The sequence below is a fragment of the Plectropomus leopardus genome, chromosome 7, assembly GCF_026936395.1.
Source record: "Plectropomus leopardus strain MGB_pleo_1.0 chromosome 7, ASM2693639v1, whole genome shotgun sequence".
In the NCBI taxonomy this organism is placed as follows: Eukaryota; Metazoa; Chordata; class Actinopteri; order Perciformes; family Serranidae; genus Plectropomus; species Plectropomus leopardus.
This window is the reverse complement of record NC_142182.1, coordinates 1,682,884-1,707,957: the sequence shown is the minus strand read 5'-3', so window position 1 is coordinate 1,707,957 and position 25,074 is coordinate 1,682,884. Positions and strand designations below refer to the sequence as shown.

Below are 25,074 nucleotides of genomic sequence, written 5' to 3'. Positions count from 1 at the left end.
TACATAAATACAATAAAATAATGGGAATATTCAAGCTTTTTCTAGCAAACTTTTTATTTTTTTTCTTGTTAATTTACTGTTTTAATTTCAGTGATTATATGAGCTTTTTGTAGGATACTTTTGATTATTTTTTTCTTTTTAATTTAGGACTTTTTCTAGCCATTAAAAAAAAAAACTTTCCTTGTTAATTTACCGTTTTCATCTCAGAGAATTTTCTAGCTTTTTCTAGCAAAGTTCTATTTTTTTTTCTTAATTTACTGCTTTACTTTTATAATATTCAAGCTTTTTTTCTTTTTAACTTACTGCTCTTATCTCAGAAATTATTCAAGCCTTCTTCTAAATTTGTGATTCTTTGCCTCATGGATGTAGCACTTTAATCTCAGAAAATATTTTTTACCTTGTAAATTTAAAACTTAAATTTTGGGTCTGATCTGAGTATTTTCTTGGAGTATGTAAAGACAAGTTTTCTGTTTCTAAGAGCTCGAACTGCAGCGAGCTCCTGCAGAGTGAAGACCTGCCTCCGGCCTCCTTTGGAGATCCGACAGTTTGCACAGTTTAACATTTTATTTCATCATGATATGTTTTGCTCGCAGAGTCGCTGACCTTGGAGTTGAGCGCGCACTGCAGCGGTGAGTCTTTGCTCTTGTTCAGGACGTCGGTGCTCGCTCCGTTCTCCAGCAGCACCTGGATGATTCCCTCGTAGCCCCAGCGAGCCGCCATGTGCAGCGCCGTGTCGCCTTTATCGTTCTGCAGGTCCAGACGGCACGTTTGGACGTCGTAATACACCAACGCCTTCACACACTGACGCACAGCGAGAGCACCATCGATCAATATCAACATCTGCATTCATTCATTTATCAATCAAAATAAAAATAATAAGATCACAAGTTACCAAACGAGTTAGAAAAGAAACAGATAAAAAAACGAAGTAATGGTTTTAAAAAAAAGAGGAAAATTCTCTCACTGGAGAATCTTCAACTAGAGGATACTCGCAATTTTAAACAATTATTTTATTAATTTAATTGTCTAATTAACAAATTCATTTTCCTTTTGAATGATAATAATGACAACAAAAATAACAGAAACTTTATCTATAAAGCACTTTTCAAAAAAAAATTACTAAGTGCTATACCAGACAAATAAAATAAAATAAATAGAATAAATTATTAAATAAAGTAGACAATAATAAAAACTGAATAATAATAATAATAATAACAATAATAAACTTTAGAAAGCACTCTTCAAATCAAAAGTGCTTTACCTGACAAAAAATAAAATAAAATCAAACAAAATAAAGCAGACAAAGATAAAAACAAACAATTGATATAAAACTATAAAAATAATAAAAACTAAATAATAACAAAAATAATTATTTCTTTTTTTATTGTTATTGTTATTATTATTGCTACAATTCAGGATCTGGTCTAAAAAAGTGGTTTTAATTATTTAATAATTGAAGATAAAACAGAGTTTTTGACTTACGTCCTCGTGTCCGTACATGCAGGCGAGGTGCAGCGCCGTGTTTCCGTTGTTGTCCTGAGCGTCCGTGTTGGCCTTGTAGTGCAGCAGCAACAGCTGGAGGACAGAGAGGACATTATTGATAAAGTTTAACATATTGTATTTGTATAATAAAGTATTATTGCGTTTGTTTTTTTTTGAAATCCTAATCCCTCGTCAAAATGCTTTACCTTTCTGAATATAAGCTTTGTTTTGTAATTTAGTAACTGAACTGTAATTCATGGATTATAGCTGCTTTAAATGAAGTATTGTATTATGTATCACACACACATCAAACGCTGTGTTTCAGGGGTGTGTGTTTAAGTGTGTGTGTGTGTTTTCACCGTGACTCCTTGGTATCCTCGCTGGCAGGCCAGGTGCAGCGGCGTGAGGGCGTGGTAGTCTGTGGCGTTCACCGGCGCTCCTTTACACACCAGCAGGTCGATCAGCTGGGCCTGACCTGCATGCATGAGCACACGCACGCACACACACACACACACACACACACACACACACACACACACACACACACACACACACACACACACACACACACACACACAAAAAGTCTGTTAAAATCATCCCCAAACAGTCTCATGTTTCGCCGCTCTGTGTGCGCGCGTGCAGCTGCTCACCGCAGATGGCGGCGACGTGCAGTGGGGTGTAACCTCGGTCGTCTCTGGAGAACGGCGTGACGATGGATGGGTCGTTCAACCGCCTGCAACAGGAAGTCAACATCAACTTTACTTTACAGCGGAGAAGGATGAAGAACTCACAACTTTTACTTTCAAAAAAGAAGTGAATTTCAAATGTTGCAGATTTCAGGATGTTTCTGTGGCTTCATTATAGTATATAGTACTGACCCGGACAGCTGGAGGTCACAGAGGTCACAGGAGCAAAGAGGATGACAGATCTTGACGTCCTCGTTTATCTCTCCTTCACTCAGCAGTCGTTGCACCTCCACCTCGTTTCCATTCGCTATGTGCTACATCACACACACACACACACACACACACACACACACACACACACACACACACAGGAGAAATTATTACAATATACATTGTTATTTATTGTGAACTGAAACCCCAAATCAATGTGGTGGAACAAACCAGGAAACATCGAGGCTCCCAGATCACCAAAACCTCGACGTGCTGACAGAAAACTGCATCCTGAACGGAGCTCAACATTCGCCGCACGGCATTTCAACTGCAGCTGCACTTACAAAACGACTCAGCGACTATTAAATTACTTAAGTCTCTTTTCAAAATAAAACGTCAAACAGTTGAAGGCGACAGCTTCACAAATGAGACGCAGACGTTGTGTTGATGCTTTCCTTCGACCAGACAGTCTGTTTTATTCTGTCGGCTCGTTCTGGAGAGACTGATCTGATTCGGCGTTGCTGTGGAAACCTTACTGTGCAGCTCAGAGTCAGCTGGGCTGCTGACGGAGGTGATGGGAAAGACTGAATCCCAGTCCGTCCAGTCCGCATACCGGCAGTCTGTTCTCAGGGAGGCCCAGAGGAGAGCGACCGACCAATCACATGGCCTCTACTCAGAGTATGAGCTCTTTAATCAATCAATCAATCAATCAATCAATCAATCAGACTCTATTTATAAAGCAACTTTTCATACAAGCAACACTGTAACACAAAGAGCTTCATACAATAAAACCAAAGGCACAACCAGCAGCACATGGGCAAAGAGCAGACTATGATTATTTAAAGGGCTAATATATATATATATATATATATATATATTATATATATATATATATATATATATATATATATATATATATATAAATGATGAAAATGCTTGAGAAAGCTGTTCTACTATAATATTTGGTAAAGAAAAATAATGTTCCATAAGATTTACTTTGGTGTTTAACTTTTTTTTATTTTGTTAAACACAGACATTTAGGAGCACAGGTTCTGTCTCCATGTGGAAAAGCTTTTTCCTGCTAACTGGAATGAACAGCAGAGGGCGCAGCCTCTGATAACATGACCCTAACTGAACTGTGGGCCTACATTAGAGGTCATGAAGAAGACCATTAACGGTCAGCAGCTCTGTGACACGGCTTGAGCCAATCACTCCGGTCACTCAGGCAGACCAGCTTCCGCCTTGTTCGCGCCCCCTCCGCGTAATTCGACCAGGTATACATCCGCGCTTAAACAACAAAGTGAAATTGGTGCCTTGCTCACTGTATAGACCCAACTTAGTGAATAATTTATCGCGCGATAAGAATCCCGCGTTAACGCAGCACGTTAACGCCGTTAACGGCCCAGCACTAATAAATATATATAAATATATATAAACTTCATGTTCATGTGACACTTAGATGCACACAGGTGACTTTATTTAACCAATAACGCGACTTGTGAATGTGATTGTAGCTTCAGGTCTTATTTAGGGGCATCATAGCAAAGGCGATAAATACGCATCATTTTTCATTTTTTTTTATTTTTCAGAATTTTGTTTTTCATTTCACTTTTTTGGACTGTTATGTACAGATTGATTTAAGGATGTTTCTAGTATTTTAGCACATTTATAGGATTTTAGAAAACTGGATTTCAAGCATTCCTTAGATGTCAGGATATTTCAAGGATTATAGGAGATTTTGGGACATTTCTATGGTTTTAGAAAATATCTATTATTTTAGGACATTTCTTGGATTTTTTGAAGCATTTCTAAAATTTTAGGATGTTTGTAGGATTTTAGCACATTTCTAAGATTTTAAGACACTTCACCAATTTTATCTATTCTGTTTGGGTCAATCACAAAAAAATCCCAATAAAAATCCAAAATCCATGTAACACAAAAAACAATAAGTAAGAAACAGCATCAAGTGGGATGAATACTTCTGTGCATCACCATGACGACCGACATCAGGACGACAAAGTCACGTGTTCCTCAAAGAGTCCAAAATTCAGAACGTCTTGAAAAACACAAAATGATTTCTGTCCATCATCATCACCATCATCATCATCATCATCATCATCATCACCATCATCATCATCATCATCACCATCATCATCTATTCTTTCTGCTCCACAGTCACAGAGAGTTTCGCTGGTAAAATCTTGAGTGGGTCTTCGAAAGTGCAAATGTATGGAAACACCCTCTCAGTGAAAGTGTGTGTGAAGGTGTGTATGTGTGTGTTAGTATCAGGATCAGAGAACGACAGCTTTCCTCCGTTCCAGTCCAGATTCACTCGGATCCTCTGAAGCTGCTTCTGCACCACGAGAGCAGTTTTTAGACCTGATGGGGAGTCAGATGAGTATTTACCATTAAAAAACGCTATTGTCCATAATCCAGACTCTATGAATCCCTTCCTCTGGACAGACTCTGCTAACACACCCAGTGACCAACATTTACTGTCTCCGACCTGGACGTCCCAGCCGTGTGTCCCTGACTTAAAGCCCTCAGAGCCGAGGACAGAGCAGTAATCAAACCTCTCTGGATTATCAGGAAGCTGCTGTCTCTTTCCTGCTCTCACGCTGGTCAGATCCTCAGACAGGATGAGTTCTGGATCAGCAGTGTTTGGGTCCAGGATCAGAGGACTGTAGGAGACCATGTCCTTCATCTTGTTCCAGATGTTGAAGGTGAGGTTGCCCAGGTGTTTGGCCTCGTCTATCAGAGCTCCTGAGAGCAGCTGTGGATCCTCCAGCAGGAGGCGCTGCTGGACTCTGTCCACCGCAGCCTGGTATCTCTGCAGGAAGGAGACGTCTTCGGCTCTCAGCTCGTCCTCTGCGTCTCTGACCGTGTCTGAAAGAGCTGCTATCTCTCTGCTCAGAGCCTCCAGCTCCTCCTTCATCCTCTGACTCTTCTGCTCCTCTTCCTCCCTCAGTGCAGCCATCCTGGCCTCCTCTTCCTCCTCCAGAAACTGGTGGAGCTTCTTAAACTGCTCCTTAATCTGCGTCTCTGTGCGTCGGGCCTGGACATGAATGTGAGCTGCTGTTTGTTCAGACTTCACTTTGACGTCTTCAAAAACCTTTAACTTCTCCTTTAAGGGCTCCAGAGTCTCCTGAAGTTTCTTCTTGTGTTGTCGTGCAGCTTCATCGATGGGGCTTAATCTGTGGTCGCTGTGTTTTTCTGAATCTCTGCAGACGACACACACCGGCTGCTGATGGTCCAGACAGAAGAGTTTGAGTTTCTCTGAGTGCAGACTGCAGAGAGCCTCTGAAGCTCTCTGATCTCTCTCCTGTAAGAGACGCTCACACAGCCTCTTTAAGGCAAAGTTAGGAGGCAGTCCTTCCCTTGAGTGTCTTCTCTTACAAACTGGACACTCTGGTGTTTGTCTCTGTGTCCACCAGCTCTGCAGACAGTCTTTACAGAAGCTGTGGCAACACGACAGGATGACAGGATCTTTAAAAACGTCCTGACAGACAGAACAGCAGAGATCGTCCTCGAGTCTCGAAGCCATTTAGTCTCAGAGTGAAGCAGGAAACACAGCAGGCAGACAGCTCAGACACTCCCTGTCCCCAAAAATTTACTTTCACTTTGAGTCTTTGTTTCTGTAAAACTCTCCTTCACTGAGTTCAGTCTGCAGCTGGTCGAACTGGTCGTATTCCAGTATTCCCAGTATTCCCAGTATCTCCTCCTGCAGCTGTCCTCTCTCAGTGGAAGTTGTGGTTTTGGTCTGAAGGTGAATTGTCCTCCGTCTCTCCGTGTGTGTGTCAGTGTATCGTCTCAGTGAGACAGATTAAAAACCTGTTTTACCTGATTGTCTCAGGTGAGTCAGCTGATGGGCGGAGCTTCATCACATCAATTTGTCAGGTCAAACTTTCGTCCTGGTTACTGATTAATGAAGAAACGTGTTGTCCCCCTGAGATGCCGTCGACTAAAACACTACGTCTTTGTCACAAAAAATGATCAGAAATTATATTAAAAAATCTCAGCACGCACATCAAGGAAAAACATGTCCTCCAGTCCACATCAGATCCACAAGGTTTGACCCCTCGAGTGTCTTTAGTAAAACAGACGGACACTGACTGACAGGAGGACACGCTGAGATCAGGGATGTCCCCATCGGATCTCAGAAATACAGCAACACTCAGGAGGCCGGGGGCCAGTCGCAGCAGCTACATACGTGTTTGTAGGACTCGGAGACATTTCTAGGACATTTGTCAGATTTAGGACATTTCTAGGATTTTAGGATACTTCTGTGATTTTAAGTCATTCCTAGGATATTAAGAAGATTCTAGGATATGAGGACATTTCTGGGATTTTAGGACATTTGTCAAATTTAGTATATTTTTAGGATTTTGAGGACATTTCTAGGACTTTACGACATTTCTAGGACATTCATTTTTAGGACATTTCTGGGCTTTTAGTGCATTTCTAGGACTATGACACGTTTCTATGATTTTAGGGATTATCTTGGAATTAAGGACATTTTTAGAACTTTAAGACGTTTTAATGTTTTTAGGATGTTTCTCTGATTTTAGGGCATTTCTCAGATTTCAGTAGATTTTCTGATCTGATTCGGCGTTGCTGTGGAAACCTTACTGTGCAGCTCAGAGTCAGCTGGGCTGCTGACGGAGGTGATGGGAAAGACTGAATCCCAGTCCGTCCAGTCCGCATACCAGCAGTCTGTTCTCAGGGAGGCCCAAAGGAGAGCGACCGACCAATCACACGGCCTCTACTCAGAGTATGACCTCTTTAATCAATCAATCAATCAATCAATCAATCAATCAGACTCTATTTATAAAGCAACTTTTCATACAAGCAACACTGTAACACAAAGAGCTTCATACAATAAAACCAAAGACACAACCAGCAGCACATGGGCAAAGAGCAGACTACGATTATTTAAAGGGCTAATATATATATATATATATATATATATATAAACTTCATGTTCATGTGACACTTAGATGCACACAGGTGACTTTATTTAACCAATAACGTGACTTGTGAATGTGATTGTGGCTTCAGGTCTTATTTAGGGGCATCATAGCAAAGGGGATAAATACGCATCATTTTTCATTTTTTTTATATTTCAGAATTTTGTTTTTCATTTCACTTTTTGGACTGTTATGTACAGATTGATTTAAGGATGTTTCTAGTATTTTAGCACATTTATAGGATTTTAGAAAATTGGATTTCGAGCATTCCTTAGATGTCAGGATATTTCAAGGATTATAGGAGATTTTGGGACATTTCTATGGTTTTAGGAAATATCTATTATTTTAGGACATTTCTTGGATTTTTTTGAAGCATTTCTAAAATTTTAGGATGTTTGTAGGATTTTAGCACATTTCTAAGATTTTAAGACACTTCACCAATTTCATCTATTCTGTTTGGGTCAGAGTGAGACACCGGTGTCCTGGGTCTTCCCCGGGGCCTCCTACCGGTGGGACGTGCCCTGAACACCTCACCAGGGAGGCGTCCTGGAGGCATCCTAATTAGATGCCCAAGCCACCTCATCTGGCTCTTCTCAACACGGAGGAGCAGCGGCTCTACTCCGAACTCCTCCCGGATGACCGAGCTTCTCACCCTACGGAGGAAACTCATTTCGGCCACTTGTACCCGCGATCTTGTTCTTTCAGTCACTACCGAAAGCTTGTGACCATAGGTGAGGGTAGGAACGAAGATCGACTGGTAAATCGAGAGCTTTGCCATTTGGCTCAGCTTCCTCTTCACCAAGACAGACCGGTGCAGAGTCCGCATTACTGCAGACGCTGCACTGATCCGCCTGTCGATCTCCCGCTCCATCCTTCCCTCACTCGTGAACAAGACCCCGAGGTACTTAAACTCCTCCACTTGGGGCAGGACTTTGTCCCCAATCCGGAGGGGGCACGCCACCCTTTTCCGGCTGAGAACCATGGTCTCGGATTTGGAGGTGCTGATTCTCATCCCGGCCGCTTCACACTCGGCTGCGAACCGATCCAGTGAGAGCTGAAGGTCACGGCCCGATGAAGCCAACAGGACCACATCACACCCCCGGGGCCCTGCCACCGAGGAGCTTTTTGACCACCACGGTAACCTCAGCCCCAGAGATAGAGGAGCCCACCCCCGAGTCCCCAGGCCCTGCTTCCCCAACGGAAGGCGTGTCGGTGGGATTGAGGAGGTCTTCGAAGTATTCCTTCCACCGATCCACAACATCCCGAGTCGAGGTCAGCAGCGCCCCGTCGCCACCATACACAGTGTTGACAGAGCACCGCTTTCCCCTCCTGAGACGCCAGATGGTGGTCCAGAACCTCTTCGAAGCCGTCCGGAAGTCATTTTCCATGGCCTTGCCGAACTCCTCCCACTCCCGGGTTTTCGCCTCAGCGACCGCTGCTGCCGCACTCCGCTTGGCCTGTCGGTACCTGTCTGCTGCCTCCGGAGTCCCACAGGCCAAGAAGGCCCGATAGGACTCCTTCTTCAGCTTGATGGCACCCCTTACCGCCAGTGTCCACCAGCGGGTTCGGGTGTTTCCGCCCCGACAGGCACCAACCACCTTACGGCCACAGCACTGGTCGGCCGCCTCAGCAATGGAGGCACGGACCACGGCCCACTCGGACTCAATGTCCCCGGCCTCCCCCAGGACATGGTTGAAGCTCTCCCGGAAGTGGGAGTTGAAGCTCCTTCTGACGGGAGACTCTGCCAGACGTTCCCAGCAGACCCTCACAATGCATTTGGGTCTGCCAGGTCTGACCAGCGTCCTCCCCACCATCGGAGCCAACTCACCACCAGGTGGTGGTCGGTTGACAGCTCCGCCCCTCTCCTCACCCGAGTGTCCAAGACATACGCCCGTAAGTCCAACGATACGACTACAAAGTCGATCATTGAACTGCGGCCTAGGGTGTCCTGATGCCAAGTGCGCATATGGACACCCTTATGCTTGAACATGGTGTTCGTTATGGACAATCTGTGGCGAGCACAGAAGTCCAATAACAAAACACCACTCGGGTTCAGATTGGGGGGGCCATTCCTCCCGATCACGCCCCTCCAGGTCTCACAGTCATTGCCAACGTGAGCATTGAAGTCCCCCAGCAGAACGAGGGAGTCCCCAGAAGGAGCACTCTCCAGCACCCCCTCTAAGGACTCCAAAAAGGGTGGATACTCTGAACTGCTGTTTGGACCGTAGACACAAACAACAGTCAGGATCCGTCCCCCAACCCGAAGGCGGAGGGAGGCTACCCTCTCATTCACCGGGGTAAACTCCAACGAACAGGCACCGAGCCGGGGGGCAATAAGTATTATTTATATAAAAAATCTCAGCACGCAAACAAAAATCACCAATTTTTTTTCTTCAAACAGACTGAAAATCATGAATTTGTCTTTTTTAAGAAAAGTCACGAACGCACAACAGAGATGACGACTGTAACCGTGACAACCAAACAACAACAGTAACACCAGCCAGAGATAAAAATGAACCCTTTACTCCCCTAATAACACCAACTAAAGACTAGGGACAAAAATGTCCTCTTCCTAAAACCGCCTGAAAAAATCTTCAATAACATTATTTTCCTTTTTTGTTTTGGTTTCAATCTTTGAATCAACTGTCCTGACAATAAATACAAAATTTTCATTACTTTTCAGAATTTAACCCTTTAAATGCCAATTTTTTTTTTTTTTAAAAAGGCCATTGTTTTTTGATGACAAAAACACAGAAAATGTAAGAGTGTCTCCAAACTTTATGCTAATTTGATTTTTGGGAGGTATAATCAGACTCTAGGATATAACAGTGATTAACAATAAAGTTGATTTCAATGCACTTTTGCTTTTTGTGCTGTAAGACATTTTTAAAAACAGCTCCTCCTGTCCCCCTAGAGGACAAAAATGTCCTCTTTCTAAACTGCGAAACAATTATACAAATAATATATAACTATAATATAATATAATTTTCCACTTTATTATATCTGTTTCTGTAAGGTAATGTCAAAATATAAAATAATTAGAAATAATCAAAAATTCAGTTTTCTGGCTACTTTTTTCTTAAAAGGAAATTTTGTAGCAATCCTCCCCTCTTTTTTTAAAACAAATGTTAAGGTAATTTTTTGTCACCTTTTACTAATTTAACAAAAATAACTCCTTCTAAAAATGTTGTTTGTTTATTATATCTTTTTCTGTAGCATAATGTACAAATGTAAAATGTTTATATATAAAAATGTAGTTTACAGGTCATTCTTCCTTATTTATGTATATATGTATATACATATATATATATATATGAATACATATATATATACATATTTATTTATTTACTTATTTATTTATTTATTTATTTATATATTTATAACAACTTTTTCTTGGAGATGATGTCAGAAATGTAATACAAAATTATCATGATTATGAATGTGACCCTCAGACATTACTGAGCCCCAGCCGCACATCGTGTTTCTAAATATTGAGTTGTTGTTGTTGTTGTTGTTGTTGTTGTTGTTGTTTTGTTTGTTTCCTGCGCTCACCTCAAACAGGCAGTGGATGGGCGTGGCGGCGCTCTGAGACAGCAGACTCATCCTCTCCTTGAACAGCGCCTTGTCATTCAGCCCCCCCGAGCCCTGAGAGCACACACGACAACACAGCCAGCCATTACCATCAGACGCTGCAGGGGGACACTGGGACGACTGGGACGGACGTCCCGGCGTGTGTGACTCACAGAGTGTGTGTGTGACTCACAGAGTGTGTGTCCTGCAGCCTGCCCAGGTTGATGAACTCCACGGCGGCCTCGAAGGTGCTCAGACAGTAGCTGAGCTCGTCTTTACTGGAGCGGCTGAAGCAGAAGTTCCTGATGTAGCTCAGGTTGGCCATCCTGCCGACGAAATGACTTGTGATTAACCGCACGCACCTCGAGGAAAAACATGTCCTCCAGTCCACATCAGATCCACAAGGTTTGACCCCTCGAGTGTCTTTAGTAAAACAGACGGACACTGACTGACAGGAGGACACGCTGAGATCAGGGATGTCCCCATCGGATCTCAGAAATACAGCAACACTCAGGAGGCCGGGGGTCAGTCGCAGCAGCTACATACGTGTTTGTAGGACTCGGAGACATTTCTAGGACATTTGTCAGATTTAGGACATTTCTAGGATTTAAGGATACTTCTGTGATTTTAAGTCATTCCTAGGATATTAAGAAGATTCTAGGATATGAGGACATTTATGGGATTTTAGGACATTTGTCAAATTTAGTATATTTTTAGGATTTTGAGGACACTTCTAGGACTTTACGACATTTCTAGGTTTTAGGACATTTCTGGGCTTTTAGTACATTTCTAGGACTATGACACATTTCTATGATTTTAGGGATTATCTTGGAATTAAGGACATTTTTAGAACTTTAAGACGTTTTAATGATTTTAGGATGTTTCTCTGATTTTAGGGCATTTCTCGGATTTCAGTAGATTTTCAGGACATTTCTGTGATTTTAGGACATCAGTGTCTTATCTGTGTCCTCTGTCGGGGGTGTGGGGGATCCTCCTCTGGCTCTTTTTTTGATCAACAAGCTCTATTTTGACGCTGTTTTATGTCTCTGACACCTTATGGAGACTAAAAGGACAAAAGCCAATCACTTTATTTTTATTGAGAATTATAAAATGTTTGGGGGACCATCCGACACTCTATCAGGGACCAGACCTGAACTGCGGGCCATAGGTTGAGTATCACTGATGTTGCTGCATCATCAGGTCAACGTTTTAACGCGTCATTGTTTATAATTAAATACCTGCAGACCTGATTGTTTTGGCGTTTAGCTCAAACTAACACTCTGCTCAGTCTTCACTCTGATTCCTCTTTCAGTTCACCTCCGTACGAACGGTGACAGAATTACACAGCTGGACGTTTTTTTACCCAAAAATCAGCGTTATTTGTTTGCCGAACACAACCCACAAGGTGAAGAGGTCACACTGACCCCCCCCCTCCGCTCACCAGTTGGGGATTTCCGTCTTCACCAGCAGATAGAGGATGACAGAGAGCAGGTCGTCCGCACACACCGCCTCGATACTGACTGCAGGGAGACACACAGTTCGGTCAAACACTGAAAACACACACACACAAAGACACAGAGACACGACGTCCTGACGCAGCGGGACACTCTCCCTCTGTCCAAACTGAATGACTAAATTGGGCGCTCGACAAACATTAATCAGAGGCGGACGGCGCCGCTCTGCAGGCTGACAGCGGGCTGCTGTGGGCCAATTAAACTAAAGCAAACTGTGCAAACTCATCAGCGGCGACAGAGCAGGTATTGTCCCGTGTGCTGATCTGATCACGGACGGCGAGAGGAGATCACCCAGAGTTCACTGTGCCTGCCCAAACACTCACCTTTAAACTGGCTTTTTATTTGGAGCAATATTTGAGCCTTAAAAGTTTTCATCTTTGTTTATTTATATTATTATTAATATTATTTTTATCCCTGGTGTTTAGAGCTTTAAAGTTTAAATTTATTATTATTATTATTATTATTATTATTATCTTTATTATTATCATTTATTCATTTATTTTTTATCCCTGGTGTTTAGAGCTTTAAAGTTTTAATTATTATTATTATCATCATTTATTTATTTGTTTTTATACCTGGTGTTGAGAGCTTTAAAGTTTTACTTATTATTATTTTTAACTATTATTATGAGCATCATTATTTTTTATCCCTGGTGTTTATTTTGTTCTATTGACTTTAAATTTTCTTTTTTTTTTGCATTTTATTCTCTTATTGTCCTTGTGCCTGTTTTCTGTATTGATGTGTTTCTTTGGTCTGTGATGTGTGTTTGTTTATTCACACTGATCTGATCTTCATTCTTGTTTGATTCGATGAAGTTCTGTATGGCGAATATTAATAAAAAACAAAAAAAAAAAAACCATAAAAAACACTTGCAGAGAATCAGCAAACCCGCTCTTCATCAGATTAAAAGCACCTAAATTCAAAGATCTGGTTAATTTCAAAACGGTTCATATTATTATTACCTGATAAACTTCTAAAGTTGATTCAAATGAAGGAAAGTTTACATGATTTGAGAGGAATCTGAAACTTTCATGATAAACAAACTAAAACATGACATAAAAATAAAAATGTTTTCACGCCTCGACATATATTAGAGCCACAGAAATGAAGTTACATTAATGTAGTTTAATCACACACATTTCCATGATTTTTCAAAAACTTTCAATGATTTTTACTCGTTCTATAACTGGAAAATGTGATTGTGAGATTCCATGACTTTTCCATGATTTTCAATGACAGCGGGAACCCTGGAGATCAAAGATGTGAAGCGCTGGAGATTCAATAAAGAGATAAATATTCATACCGGTGCCTCTGGGGGTCTGCGTGGCGGTCAGGGCGACTCGGCGCAGGCAGAGCAGTTTGAGGCGGGGGGACGTCTGCTGGTTGAGCTGACTCAGCTCTCTCTTTGCCCGAGACAAGTTTATACTGCAGAGACACGACAACAGCAGGTGACAGATCAAAAACGCTCGACAAAAATAACACCACACTTCTGATTTTGATCCCAATTTTTCACAAGTTTTAAATTTAAGACCTGAGACTTTTTTAATGCACTCCACAGATACATTTCTCTCAAATTTTGGTTGCAAATTCATTAAAGTTCAAAATAATTCATCCACCTAACAGGTGTGGCATACCAAGATGCTCATTAACCCTTTAAAATCTGGGCAAATTGGTTTAATGCTTTGCAAAGGGAGAAGGCAAAGAGCAACTTAACAAGACATGGCAAAAAAAACGAGTAAAAACGTTACAAGAAAATAACCTGAAAATCCATCTTTTTTCTGTAACATGATGTCAAAACATTAACATTAAAACATTATCAGAATTATGAATATAGATTTCTGGTCATTTTCCCAATTTATTTATTTATTTTTTTAGATGATTTTCTAACAATCCCCCTCTTTTTCAAGACAAATTTTAAGGTAATTTTTGTGTCACATTTACTAATTTCACCAAAATGACGCCCCCAAAAAATGTATTTATTTTGTATATTTTATTAGATTTTTTGTAACATTATGCCAAAAATATAAAATCGTTAATATTATGAATGAAGCTTTCTAGTCATTTTTCTCTAATTTTGGAAGATAATATTCTAACAATCCTTCCCAATTTCATAAAACTAATTTTAAGGTAATTTTCTTGTCAGCTCCTACAAATTAAAAAAAAAAATCTCTTAAAAATGTATATCTATTGTATATTTTATTTTTCCTGAAATATAATGTTAAAATATAAAATTATTATTGAGAATATAGTTTTCACGTCATTTTCTGTTTTTTTCTTTTTTTTTTTTTGAAAAATTGTAACAATCCTCCAATTGGAAGGTAATTTTCTTTTCACCTTTTACTAATTTAATAAAAAGTATATATTTTGCATATTTTATAAAATGTTTTCCTGTAAAATAATATCAAAAAATATAAATTTATTATTTTAATGAATATGGCTTTCTTGTCATTTTTCTCTAATCTTTTCAGATAATATTCTAACAATCCTTCCTGCTTTTATAAAACTAATTTTAAGGTAAAAAAAATAAAATAAAATAATGTACCAAGTTAAAAAGCAACATAGACATTATAACACATAATAACATATCTAGTGTGAGACTCTCTCAGTCTCGTAGAGGCTGACATCAGTCCAGTCTGCAACAGAAACACTCAACACACCGACCGCGCTGAACTGACCTGAAGTCAGCTTTGACTCCCAGCTCCTTCTGCTGCAGCTCCTGCAGACTCCTGGTGGTTTTGTTGAAGGCGGCGTCCTGTAGACGAGCAGCAGAGCAGACGTGAGCGCAGCTCTGTGACACATCGCATCAACACAAACACACTCGGAGGACTTCTACGTCCACAGAAATGTCCTTTTCTCAGTGAAGCACAGATTATTTAAAGGCTGCTGCTTCAGCAGAGGAGGAGGCGTTTCTCTTCACGCTGTCATTTATCTGAACCATCTGCCCACATACATCAAATATCAAAATATTAAACATCAAAGATTTGCATCATCATAAGAAAATAAAGCAAATTTATTTATTTATCCATTACAATATATGAACATGTTTGTGATGGAGCAGCGAGAATTCAAACATACCTGGCTGGCTTCAAGTGTTCCCACAAAGTTAAAAATTAAATCATGGATACCATGATGAACATACATCTGCAATAACAACGAAATGCACACACACACACACACACACACACACACACACACACACACAGAGAACATTTTAGTTTACAGCTGTGAGAAAGCAAAGTCCAACACCAGCATCATTTTTATGAGCAAAGAAAGTTGAAGGAAGAAGGAATTTATTTTGGTGTCATGGCAGGTTGCTTTAAAAGTCATAGAGTTTTAGGACGTTTTTAGGATTTTTAGGACATTTCTAAAGTTCTTAGGACGTTTCTGAGATTTTAGGATGTTCCGCAGATTTTAGTGCGTTTCTAGAATTTGAGAATTTTTCGAGGACTTTTAACACATTTCTCTGATTTTTTGGATATATCTTATATTTGGGACTTTTCTGGAATTTTAGGACATTTTTAAGATTTTAGGACGTTTCTGAGATTTTAGGATGTTACCAGGATTCAGGACATTTCAAAGACTTTTGGACATTACCAGATTTTAGTTCATTTGTAGGATTTTAGGACGTCAGCGGCTCAGCCCGGCGCTTTGTCTGGGAGTGCTGTTTTATGCACTCTGGCACCTTATGTACACTAAATGTATAAATACATTTCCCAGCGTGAATCACTTTATTTTTAATGTGAATAAAAGACGGTTGGGGGCCATCAGGCACCTCAACAGGGGCCAGATTTGGCCTGTTGGCCATATGGTGAATATCATTATATTACATAAATATTACTATTAATATTTTCAAGTAAAATGACACAGAAAGAAAAACTTGAAACTTGAAGCAATATTTAACTTTTGATTTATTTGTTTAATGTATTTATTTTCCTTTTCTTTGTGGTTTTATTGATTTTATTGTTTCTGTTGTTGTTTTTTAGTCTGTTTGTATTAATTTTGCATCCTGCATCTTGCATTTTCCGTCCTTTTATTTATTTAAATTTTGTATTAGTATTTTCAATACTATAGATAAGCAAATGTACACGGTATGACAAGCAGTGACAGCAGTTAATTCAGCATATTTTATTGAGTTATATATATATATTTTTTTTATCTTATTTTATTTATTTAACCTTATCGTCAGTGTTTCCTCACTAGAAACAAAGAGTCCCTCTTTGGGACACATTTTCTGACCTCGAGCGTGGATTGGGGAGATGGGGGTCGTGGTGTGGGGTGGGGTCATGTATTCTATTTTATTTTTTATCTGTTTGTATGTAAAGCACTTCGTGCTGCATTATTTTTGCATGAAAAATGCTACACAAATAAAGTTTGATGGATTGGCTGATCGATAGAGACAGTGGAGTTGATGTGTGGAGACTCTGAGACGTTACCTCGACGGCCTGTTTGAGAAGAGTCATCTGAAGCTCCTGCTTCGCCAGAAGTTTCTGCAGGGAAACACGGACACACGGGTGAGCGCAGTGAACGCTTTAGTCACTGCAGGACGTGATTCAGCTCCTCCTGTTACTGTGATCAGGCAGAAAACTGAGACCAGGGAGGGACACGGACGATCTTATCAGACTCCTCAGACGAGATGTCCTCGTGTCCTGTGGTGTCCCTCAGCTACATGCCTGTGACACGGCTCAGGGGCAGGTCATTCGGAGGACACGGCTCATGGAGGCGTGTCCTCCGGAGGACCTGAAGATCACACTGACAGTGTTTGTCCCAAAATGAGCAAATACGTTTTCCTCAAATGGTCATCAAAAATCAGCAATAAAGTTTTTTACAATCCCAAAACTGGCAGAACGAGCTGTGACATCAAACTGCAGCTTTTGATGGTTTATAACTGCCGTTTATTCGTGATAACAAATGAAGAAAGAGAACAGGTTTGTACATTTTAACTATTGATGTATCCTGTTCACACAGCAGCATACAGATTAAACAAGACCTAGACCAGCAATACTCAACTTGGCCCACGGGCCAAATCTGGACCCTGATAAGGCCCCTGGTGGCCCCCCAAACATCTTCTAATTCAACATGACGTGATGAACACTGGGACCTGTCTTCGTACTTCGTATAAGGTGTCAGAGTGCATAAAACAGCATCAAAATAGAGCTCATTTATAAAGCAAAGACCGAATCGAGCTGTAAGTGCAGCGCCACTAAACAGGTCAGGCTCTACTCACCAGGCGAGAGTCTCTCAGCAGACACTGAAGACATTTAGTGTAAAGACCGTTCACCGAGTCCTGAAAGGAGAGAGGACACGTTAACCTGAAACCTTTCGTCTTCTGGAAGTCGATCACCGAATCCTTCTTCTCGTCCGTCTTACTATGTGGTGCCGCAGTCCCTTCCTCTCCTGCTCTCTGAAGGCCTGACAGAATCCCTGGATGAATTTGTCCAGTTTCTGGGCGTGGCGGCCCAGGAACTCCCGGACGTCCTCCAGGCTCTTCAGGCAGTAGGGGGGCGGCGGTCCGGACTCGGCCGGGCTGGGGTCCACCTCCACGGGCCTGGAGATGCACAGGATGCTGTAGCTCTGCTCCTGATCGTTGTAGAAGGTTTCCTCGAACAGGATCGGGACGGACGACGGAGCCGGGAAGCCGGACCCCAGCAGGACCTGCCTGTCCTGGATCCTGACCTCCTGAAACCAGCAGCAAAACCAGGTTTGATTACAAAGGTGCAGAACCCAAAGCAGGATTAGTGTCATCTGAAATCAACTATTTCTGTGTTTTAACCCTTTAAAGCCTGGGAAAATTGGCTTGATTTCTTCAAGAACATGAGTCCACTGAAAGTTTTTGGCAGCGAGTCCGGACTGGTACAGAACGAGAAAGAAACTTTTGAGCTCACGTCATCAGGAAGGTCTCATGAATATTACATCATTTAACCCTTTGAAACTTGAGAAAACTGTTTTGTTTGATTTCTCAAAACTCGCAAGAAATGAATGAAAAAGTTACTTAAAAATTACAAATTAAAAATAAAAAAACAAAACAACCTAAACTGAAAAACAAAAATGCCCCCCCCAAAAAAAGTATTTTTATATATATTTTGTACATTTTATTATATATTTTCTGTAACATAATGTCAAAATATACATTTTGACCCTTTTAAACTTTAAACTTGGCCCCATTTGCAAGAAATTGAAAGTTACAAGAAATGACCTCAAAATAATGAAATATACATAAATAAATAAAAACAAAAAAAATACAGTCGTTTTAAGAATACAATCAAAATCATTGGAATATTGTTTTCTTTCATTTAAAAAAAAATGTTTTCCAGGTCATTTTCTTGTCCCCTTTTAATAATTTCCTGCAATTTGTGGGACATGTCCTTCAAAGTTGGTCGCTGCATTTTTAACCCCGTGTTTTCAAAAGAAATCAAACCAATTTCAAAGGGTCAAAAAGCTTGGAAAAAACATCCGTAAGCAGCACAAGAAAACTGGTGTTTAAAAAACTGATTTGTGCAACAAGCACAAAGAACAGAGAGCGTATTTGCTTGGAGTGTTTTGGACATCTGACGGAGCTGCTGATCATGAAGTGAAGACGGACAAACCTTTCCGTCCACAGTCTGGTATCCGTCCTCCGCCGGCTGCAGGACATAGCTGTCGAACTGCGAGTCTGAGAAGCTGCTGACGGTCAAACTTCCACAACAAGGCACCAGAACCTGCAGGACACGGACACGGGACACGTACGTTTGACTTTTCCATCCAGGTTGTTAACCGCTCGGCACTCGGGCTGTGAAGGTTAACGTGTTAATAAAGAGATAATGCATCGTGTTTAATTCAGTACTAATTTTTCTGTGTTCTCTGCTCATATTCTTCGAACAGCATTTACTCTCTTTTGTCTGGCCTTTGTTTGGCTCAAAACCCCCCTCGCTTTACTCTACCTGTCAAAGCACTAAACTCTGTTTTTAAAGATGCTCTATAAAGAAAGGTATTAATATTATTGTTATTGTTTTGGAGTGTTGCAATATAATAATAATAACAATAATAATTATTATTATTATTTTATTTATATAGCACCTTTAAAAACACAGTTTACAAAGTGCTTTGACAAACAAAGCAAAGCCGAGGCTGTACACCACAGAGTTAATAAAACAATTGATTTTTCTCGATAATGCCATACAAAAGCCAGACAAGAGTGAAGGCAGAGATTCGAGGCAGAGACTTGTTAGAGAAATATGGGGAAAAAAGATAAGTAAAAAGATCAATTAGACAATAAAAAAATTAAAAGATAACATAAAAAATAAACAAATAAAAAAATAAATTAAAAGATAACTTAAAAGACAAACACATCACGTAAAAGTAAGTCTGTAAAAATGGGTTTTAAGAAATTATTTAAAAGAAGTCACTGATTCTGCGAGCTTTATCTCCCCGGGCGGATCGATCCAAAGCCGAGGGGCCCCGACGACGAAAACACGGTCACATTTAGATTTTAAGCCCCGACTTTGGATCTGTGGCTGCAGCCTGGCTCATACGGGGTTAACATTCCTATTATGTAGCTTTAAGAGTGATCGGAAAAATTTTAAAATCAGTTCAATTAATGTACGATTGATCGCGATTGAATATTTGTATTGACTGACAGCCTTACTCGGCACACATTAAATCGCACCGATCCAAACTAAATCAAGTCTTCAGGAAGTCGGCAGGAAGTTCTGATTTTGTCCAGATGAGGAAGGACAAGAATATCAGAGGAGGAAACAGTCTGATGCTGCTGGCAGCATGTATTTTCGCTCTGAGACACATTTTGCCGTTTTTTGGGGGGCGGGGGATCTTTAGATGAGAACTTGAAGGTTGATTTTAGATGCAGCTCAGCCGTGCGTAATAAACACTGTTCTGGTGATTCACACTTTTAAAAACATCATGATGGACGTGTATGACGACCATTCCCGTGCTCAACTGTGTCCATAAGTTTGAGGACATTTCTAGGACTTTAGGACTTTTCTAGGATTCTGGGGCATTTTGAAGATTTTAGGACATTTCTCTGATTTTAGTTTGTTTCTTGGATTTTAGCGCATTTCTAGGACTATAGATCCTTTTTAGGGTTTTAAGGCACTGGTAGGATTTAAGACCTTTCTGGGTATTTTACATTTCTAGGATTTCAGCATGTTTCTAGGATTTTGGGACTCCTAAGAATTTGAGACATTTTCAAGGATTTTGGAACATTTCTAGAATTTTAGGACATTTCTAGGATTTAAGGCTTTTTGAGGATTTACAGACATTTTGAGGATTTCAGGATGTTACTAGGACTTTAGCTTGTTTCAAGGACTATAAGACGTTTCTATGATTTTAGGGAATTTATAGAGTTTGACAATGTTTCTGGAGATTTAGGACATTTCTAGGACCGGAGGATGTTTCTATTATTTTAAGGCATTTCTAGGATTATATGGCCTTTTTAGGATTTTAGGACTACCCACGATTTCAGGACATTTCTAGGGATTTAGGACATTTTTAGAATTTTAAGCTGTTTTGGGGATTTTAGGATATTCCTTAGATTTTAGGGCATTTCTCAGATTTTAGTACCTTGGCAGGATTTTAGGACATTTCCTGTATTTTAGGATATTCCTAGGATTTTAGGACATTTCTAGGATTTTAGGACATTAGGATCTTAGCTAGGACCTCTGTTTTAGCACATTTCTAGGATTTTGTACTGCAGTACATTACAGGTTTGTAATTTATCAGAATTTCTTTACACTCCCTCCACCATCTAACCACTGACGTGTAATTTGGTGAGTCACATGAGGATTTAAGGATCTGAAACTTTATTCACAAGCCAGAAAAAGTTTGTGAAAGCAGGAAGTTCTGTGCGATGTGTAATGTGTGTAAGTTGTGTCTTGTGTAAGGGATTTTCAGGTCCGCAGTGGGCTGTGAATCGTAGATTTGAAAGTGTTCAGATCAGCTGAGTTTCCAGCAGTCCTGATGAATCAGAGCTGCTGCTGGCCGACACTCAGACATCTGATCCCCGACTGCAGAGGCTTCAGGCCTCCTGACAAGCTAAAACGTGTTTTAGAGAGCGATTACACAGTCTTTCAGGTCATTTGATCTTTGCTGATTTTCACAGCCGGCGCGTTTTCTCGCTGGCTTGGCTTTTAAAGTTTTGTCTGATTGAGAAAACTCGTTTGTCATTCCCACTGTGAACTCCTGACAAACTGAACTTAATGTTACTCTGCTTCTGTCGGCTTCACCGATTTAATATGAAAAGAGAAGTGCCCTGAGAGGAAAGTGAGAGCGGAGAGAGGAGGAAGCAGCTGAAACCATGAAGAGAAAACCCATTTGATGAAGTGACGACCTGATCTCAAGACAGGAAGTGGCCCGACAGCTGAACACATCACTTTACTCCGAAAATGAGTCGCCTCAGGAGACTGAGGCGACTCATTTCAGCACCGGCGATGAGTCCGATCTGACTGTGTGAACTTCAGTGATTTCACTGGTTTAACCCTTTGAAACCTGGAATCGTCAAGTTCTTTTGTGCTGCTTTCGGATGTCTTTTACAAGCATTTAAACACAGGGGGAAAGCAACTTCGCACGAAATGTTCCCCAAAATTACAAAACACTTTTTAAAAGGTGACAAGAAAACGACCTCAGCTAAAAAAGGGAGATAGAGAGAGAAAACTTATTGGAAAATTATACAATTAACTATGGAAAATAATCTTTTAAAAAGATATATAATTATTATAATGATGTTATAAAGTTTACAGAAAAAAATAAATTAAAAAAATTAAATAAAAAAATATATACACATACATACATACACCTATATATGTATATACTTTATATACTTTTCTTTTATTACCTTTTTTTTTTAAATTTCTTTTACTTAATTTTTATGGAAAATTTTGCACAAAGATGCTCGTTTCCTTTCTTCCCATTTTTTTTTGACAAATTTTGCACAAAGCTGCTGAGGGTTTAAAGGTTTCAGTACTTGTGTAAGGCGTCTGAATGCAAGATGTTTCTCCAGGTTTCAAAGGGTTAACTTTACAAACTAGCCCTGTTTAGTGTCACAACTGCTGTCAAGCAGTCGGAGGCACTAAATAAATAAAGGCCGCCACCACCTCCTTCCTTTGAGAACGGTATTCGGGACAGTACTCGTTGTAACACACGCACGCACGCACGCACGCACGCACGCACGCACGCACGCACACACACACACACACACGCACACACACACACACACACACACACACACACAGGCTGGATTCAGAGACTACAGAGGAGGTAACAGGTGTGCCTCACGATGCCGTGGAGCTCTGCCACTCGGCCGCAGAGGTCCGGTCTCTGCTTCTCTAACGCCACGTAGAAAGGATTCTTCAGGATGTTCTCATCATATACAGCCATAAGGAGCTGGAGGTCTGGGTCCTGCAGGCGACAGTGGATGGAAATCATTAAACAAACATTCATAAGATCACCTGATCTCCCTTAAAAAAAATAAAATGTGTCTCTGTAGGTCTCCTAAAATCTAAGAAATGTCCTAAAAATTTAGAAATGTCCTAAAATCTTTGAAACTACCTAAAATTCTATAAATGTCCAAACATCTGACAAACATCCTAGAAATGTCTTAGAAAATGCCCTAAAATCTTTGAAAAGACCTAAAATCCTAGAAATGCCCTAAACTTCTGATGCCCCGGAAATGTCCTATAGTCCTAGAAAAGGACCAAAATCCGACAAACAGCCTAAAATCCAGGAAACGTCCCAAAATCCCAGAAATGTTCTAAATTTCTATAAACATCCTAAAATCCTATAAATGTTCTTAATTTTCTGGGACATAACTGAGCATGGGAATGGCCATCACATACTCAAGTGTCTCTGTGGGTCTCCTAAAATCTGATAAATGTCCTAAAATCCTGGAAATGTCCTAAAATACTATAAATGTCCTAAAATCCTTGAAAAGACCTAAGATCCTGGAAATGTCCTAAAATACTATAAATGTCCTAAAATCCTTGAAAAGACCTAAAATCCTTAAAATGTCCTTAAAACCCATAAATGGCCTTGAATTCTAGAAATGTCATAAAAAAAAATTTAATGACCTAAAATCCTAGGGATACTCCAAAATCCCAGAAACCTCCCAAAAAAACCTAGAAATGTTCTTAAATTCTAGAAATGTCCTAAAATCCTTAAACAACCTAAAATCCTAGAAATTTTCTAAAATCCTAGAATGATGTATAGGGCTGCTGTGACGGGCCCTTGGCCTTCTGTCATTTTGCAAAAGTGGCCCCTAAACAAGATTTTTATGACGTGACTTTTTGGGGAAAAAAACATTTACCCTCCAGAGTTACAGAAAACCTTCTGAGATTTAGCAAACAGAAAATCTACCTTCGTTTGGCGGGTTTTATTTCAGAGCCAGACGAGCTGAACGTCTGAGCTGATCATGGCAATAAAACCAAAATTTAACCACCAGAGTTATTAAAATTCTCCCTGAGGGGAACATGAGTATTTGTTACAAACGTCATCCAATAACTGTTGAGACGTTTCTCTCAAAACCAAAAATATCAGCCTCGGTGAAAGCATCAGATTCATCCTCTGGGAGCCACCAAACAAATCCACCAAATTTCGAGATGTTTGAGTGTGGCGGACCAACCGACGGACGGACGATCGCCATGACGCCCGGTGCAGCACCATCAACCTCTCTGACCATGAACAGATATTAACAGATAAACTGTGACAGAAAACTCAGAGTTTCTGATCAGAATCATGTGGAAATACTTGATATTTGTCACATTACAGCCGATTCATGTTTGAGGAAAACAAAACTGAACAGCAGATCTTGTGATGGCTTCATGTCCCCAAATTTGCTCCCAAAGACAGAGCCCAAATTCATGCTGAATAATGTTCTTTATAATAACATTAAGCACTTTGTTTGAATCATCAGCTGAGACTTGCAGACATAAAGCCCCTTTCAGACTCTTCTCCAGAATCATAACGAGGTTATTTTCCAGCGTTTTCTGCCAATAAATTTGCAGTTCAGATGTTTTTCGGAGCTGCGTCACTTGGCAGGTTGTGTGAGAGGAAGCGCTCTCCTCACCACTCAAGTTTGAAATCTTCCAGCTCCTCATTCAGGAGAGGAGGTGAAAATGATTCAGGGTGCGAATCATAGTGTGATCTCTAACTGAGACAGGAAGTGTGCGATGTGTCAGCTTTAAAGCCTCAGCATATTGGCCTATTTTTTTATTGTTTTTAACGTGAAAAGAAGGCAATGAGAAAAAGAAATGGCCCAAAAATTAGCAAAAAAATAAGTAAAAAGTTACAAGAAAAACACTTTAAAATGTATATATACACATATAAAATAACAAAAAATGACTATTTTTTCTGGTCATTTCTCCATCTTTTTTTTTTAAGGAAAAACAAAAACAAATAGGAAATAATTTGGAAAAATGCTTAAAAATATTAGACTTCTGTAACACAATTTTAAATATATAATTATGATAATTATTGTATTATGATTATATGATTGTTTTCTAAACATGTTCCCAGCTTTTTTAAAAAGGAAAAACAAAATAAATAAGAAATGACTTGAAAACGTGCTTAAAAATATTATACAATTAAATATATAATTGTGATACTTATTATATCATGATGAGAATTTCATGGACACTTTTCCCAACTTTTCTGAAATCTTAT

General features: G+C 40.1%; 2 protein-coding genes across 2 annotated transcripts in view; both read right to left on the bottom strand.

The window, feature by feature from the left end:
• The window catches only part of ankrd27 (ankyrin repeat domain 27 (VPS9 domain)), a 43,915-nt gene that overhangs the window by 15,770 nt on the left and 3,071 nt on the right, over nucleotides 1-25,074 (bottom strand). Inside the window, exons 2-17 of the mRNA XM_088079592.1 lie at nucleotides 22,693-22,815; nucleotides 19,014-19,124; nucleotides 17,797-18,105; nucleotides 17,654-17,713; nucleotides 16,863-16,916; nucleotides 15,505-15,570; nucleotides 15,105-15,181; nucleotides 13,733-13,854; nucleotides 12,357-12,435; nucleotides 11,109-11,241; nucleotides 10,898-10,990; nucleotides 2,361-2,482; nucleotides 2,133-2,215; nucleotides 1,842-1,957; nucleotides 1,483-1,575; nucleotides 604-801 (exon numbers count right to left, since the gene is read on the bottom strand). Of these exons, the coding sequence (XP_087935718.1) occupies nucleotides 604-801; nucleotides 1,483-1,575; nucleotides 1,842-1,957; nucleotides 2,133-2,215; nucleotides 2,361-2,482; nucleotides 10,898-10,990; nucleotides 11,109-11,241; nucleotides 12,357-12,435; nucleotides 13,733-13,854; nucleotides 15,105-15,181; nucleotides 15,505-15,570; nucleotides 16,863-16,916; nucleotides 17,654-17,713; nucleotides 17,797-18,105; nucleotides 19,014-19,124; nucleotides 22,693-22,794 (1,818 nt within the window). The 5' untranslated portion in view covers nucleotides 22,795-22,815. The remainder of the gene's footprint in view (nucleotides 1-603; nucleotides 802-1,482; nucleotides 1,576-1,841; nucleotides 1,958-2,132; nucleotides 2,216-2,360; nucleotides 2,483-10,897; nucleotides 10,991-11,108; nucleotides 11,242-12,356; nucleotides 12,436-13,732; nucleotides 13,855-15,104; nucleotides 15,182-15,504; nucleotides 15,571-16,862; nucleotides 16,917-17,653; nucleotides 17,714-17,796; nucleotides 18,106-19,013; nucleotides 19,125-22,692; nucleotides 22,816-25,074) is intronic.
• On the bottom strand, nucleotides 4,467-6,292 carry LOC121940351 (nuclear factor 7, ovary-like). The gene has a single exon (XM_042483139.2). The coding sequence runs from the start codon at nucleotides 5,920-5,922 to the stop codon at nucleotides 4,534-4,536; it is 1,389 nt and encodes a 462-aa protein (XP_042339073.2). The 5' UTR covers nucleotides 5,923-6,292; the 3' UTR covers nucleotides 4,467-4,533.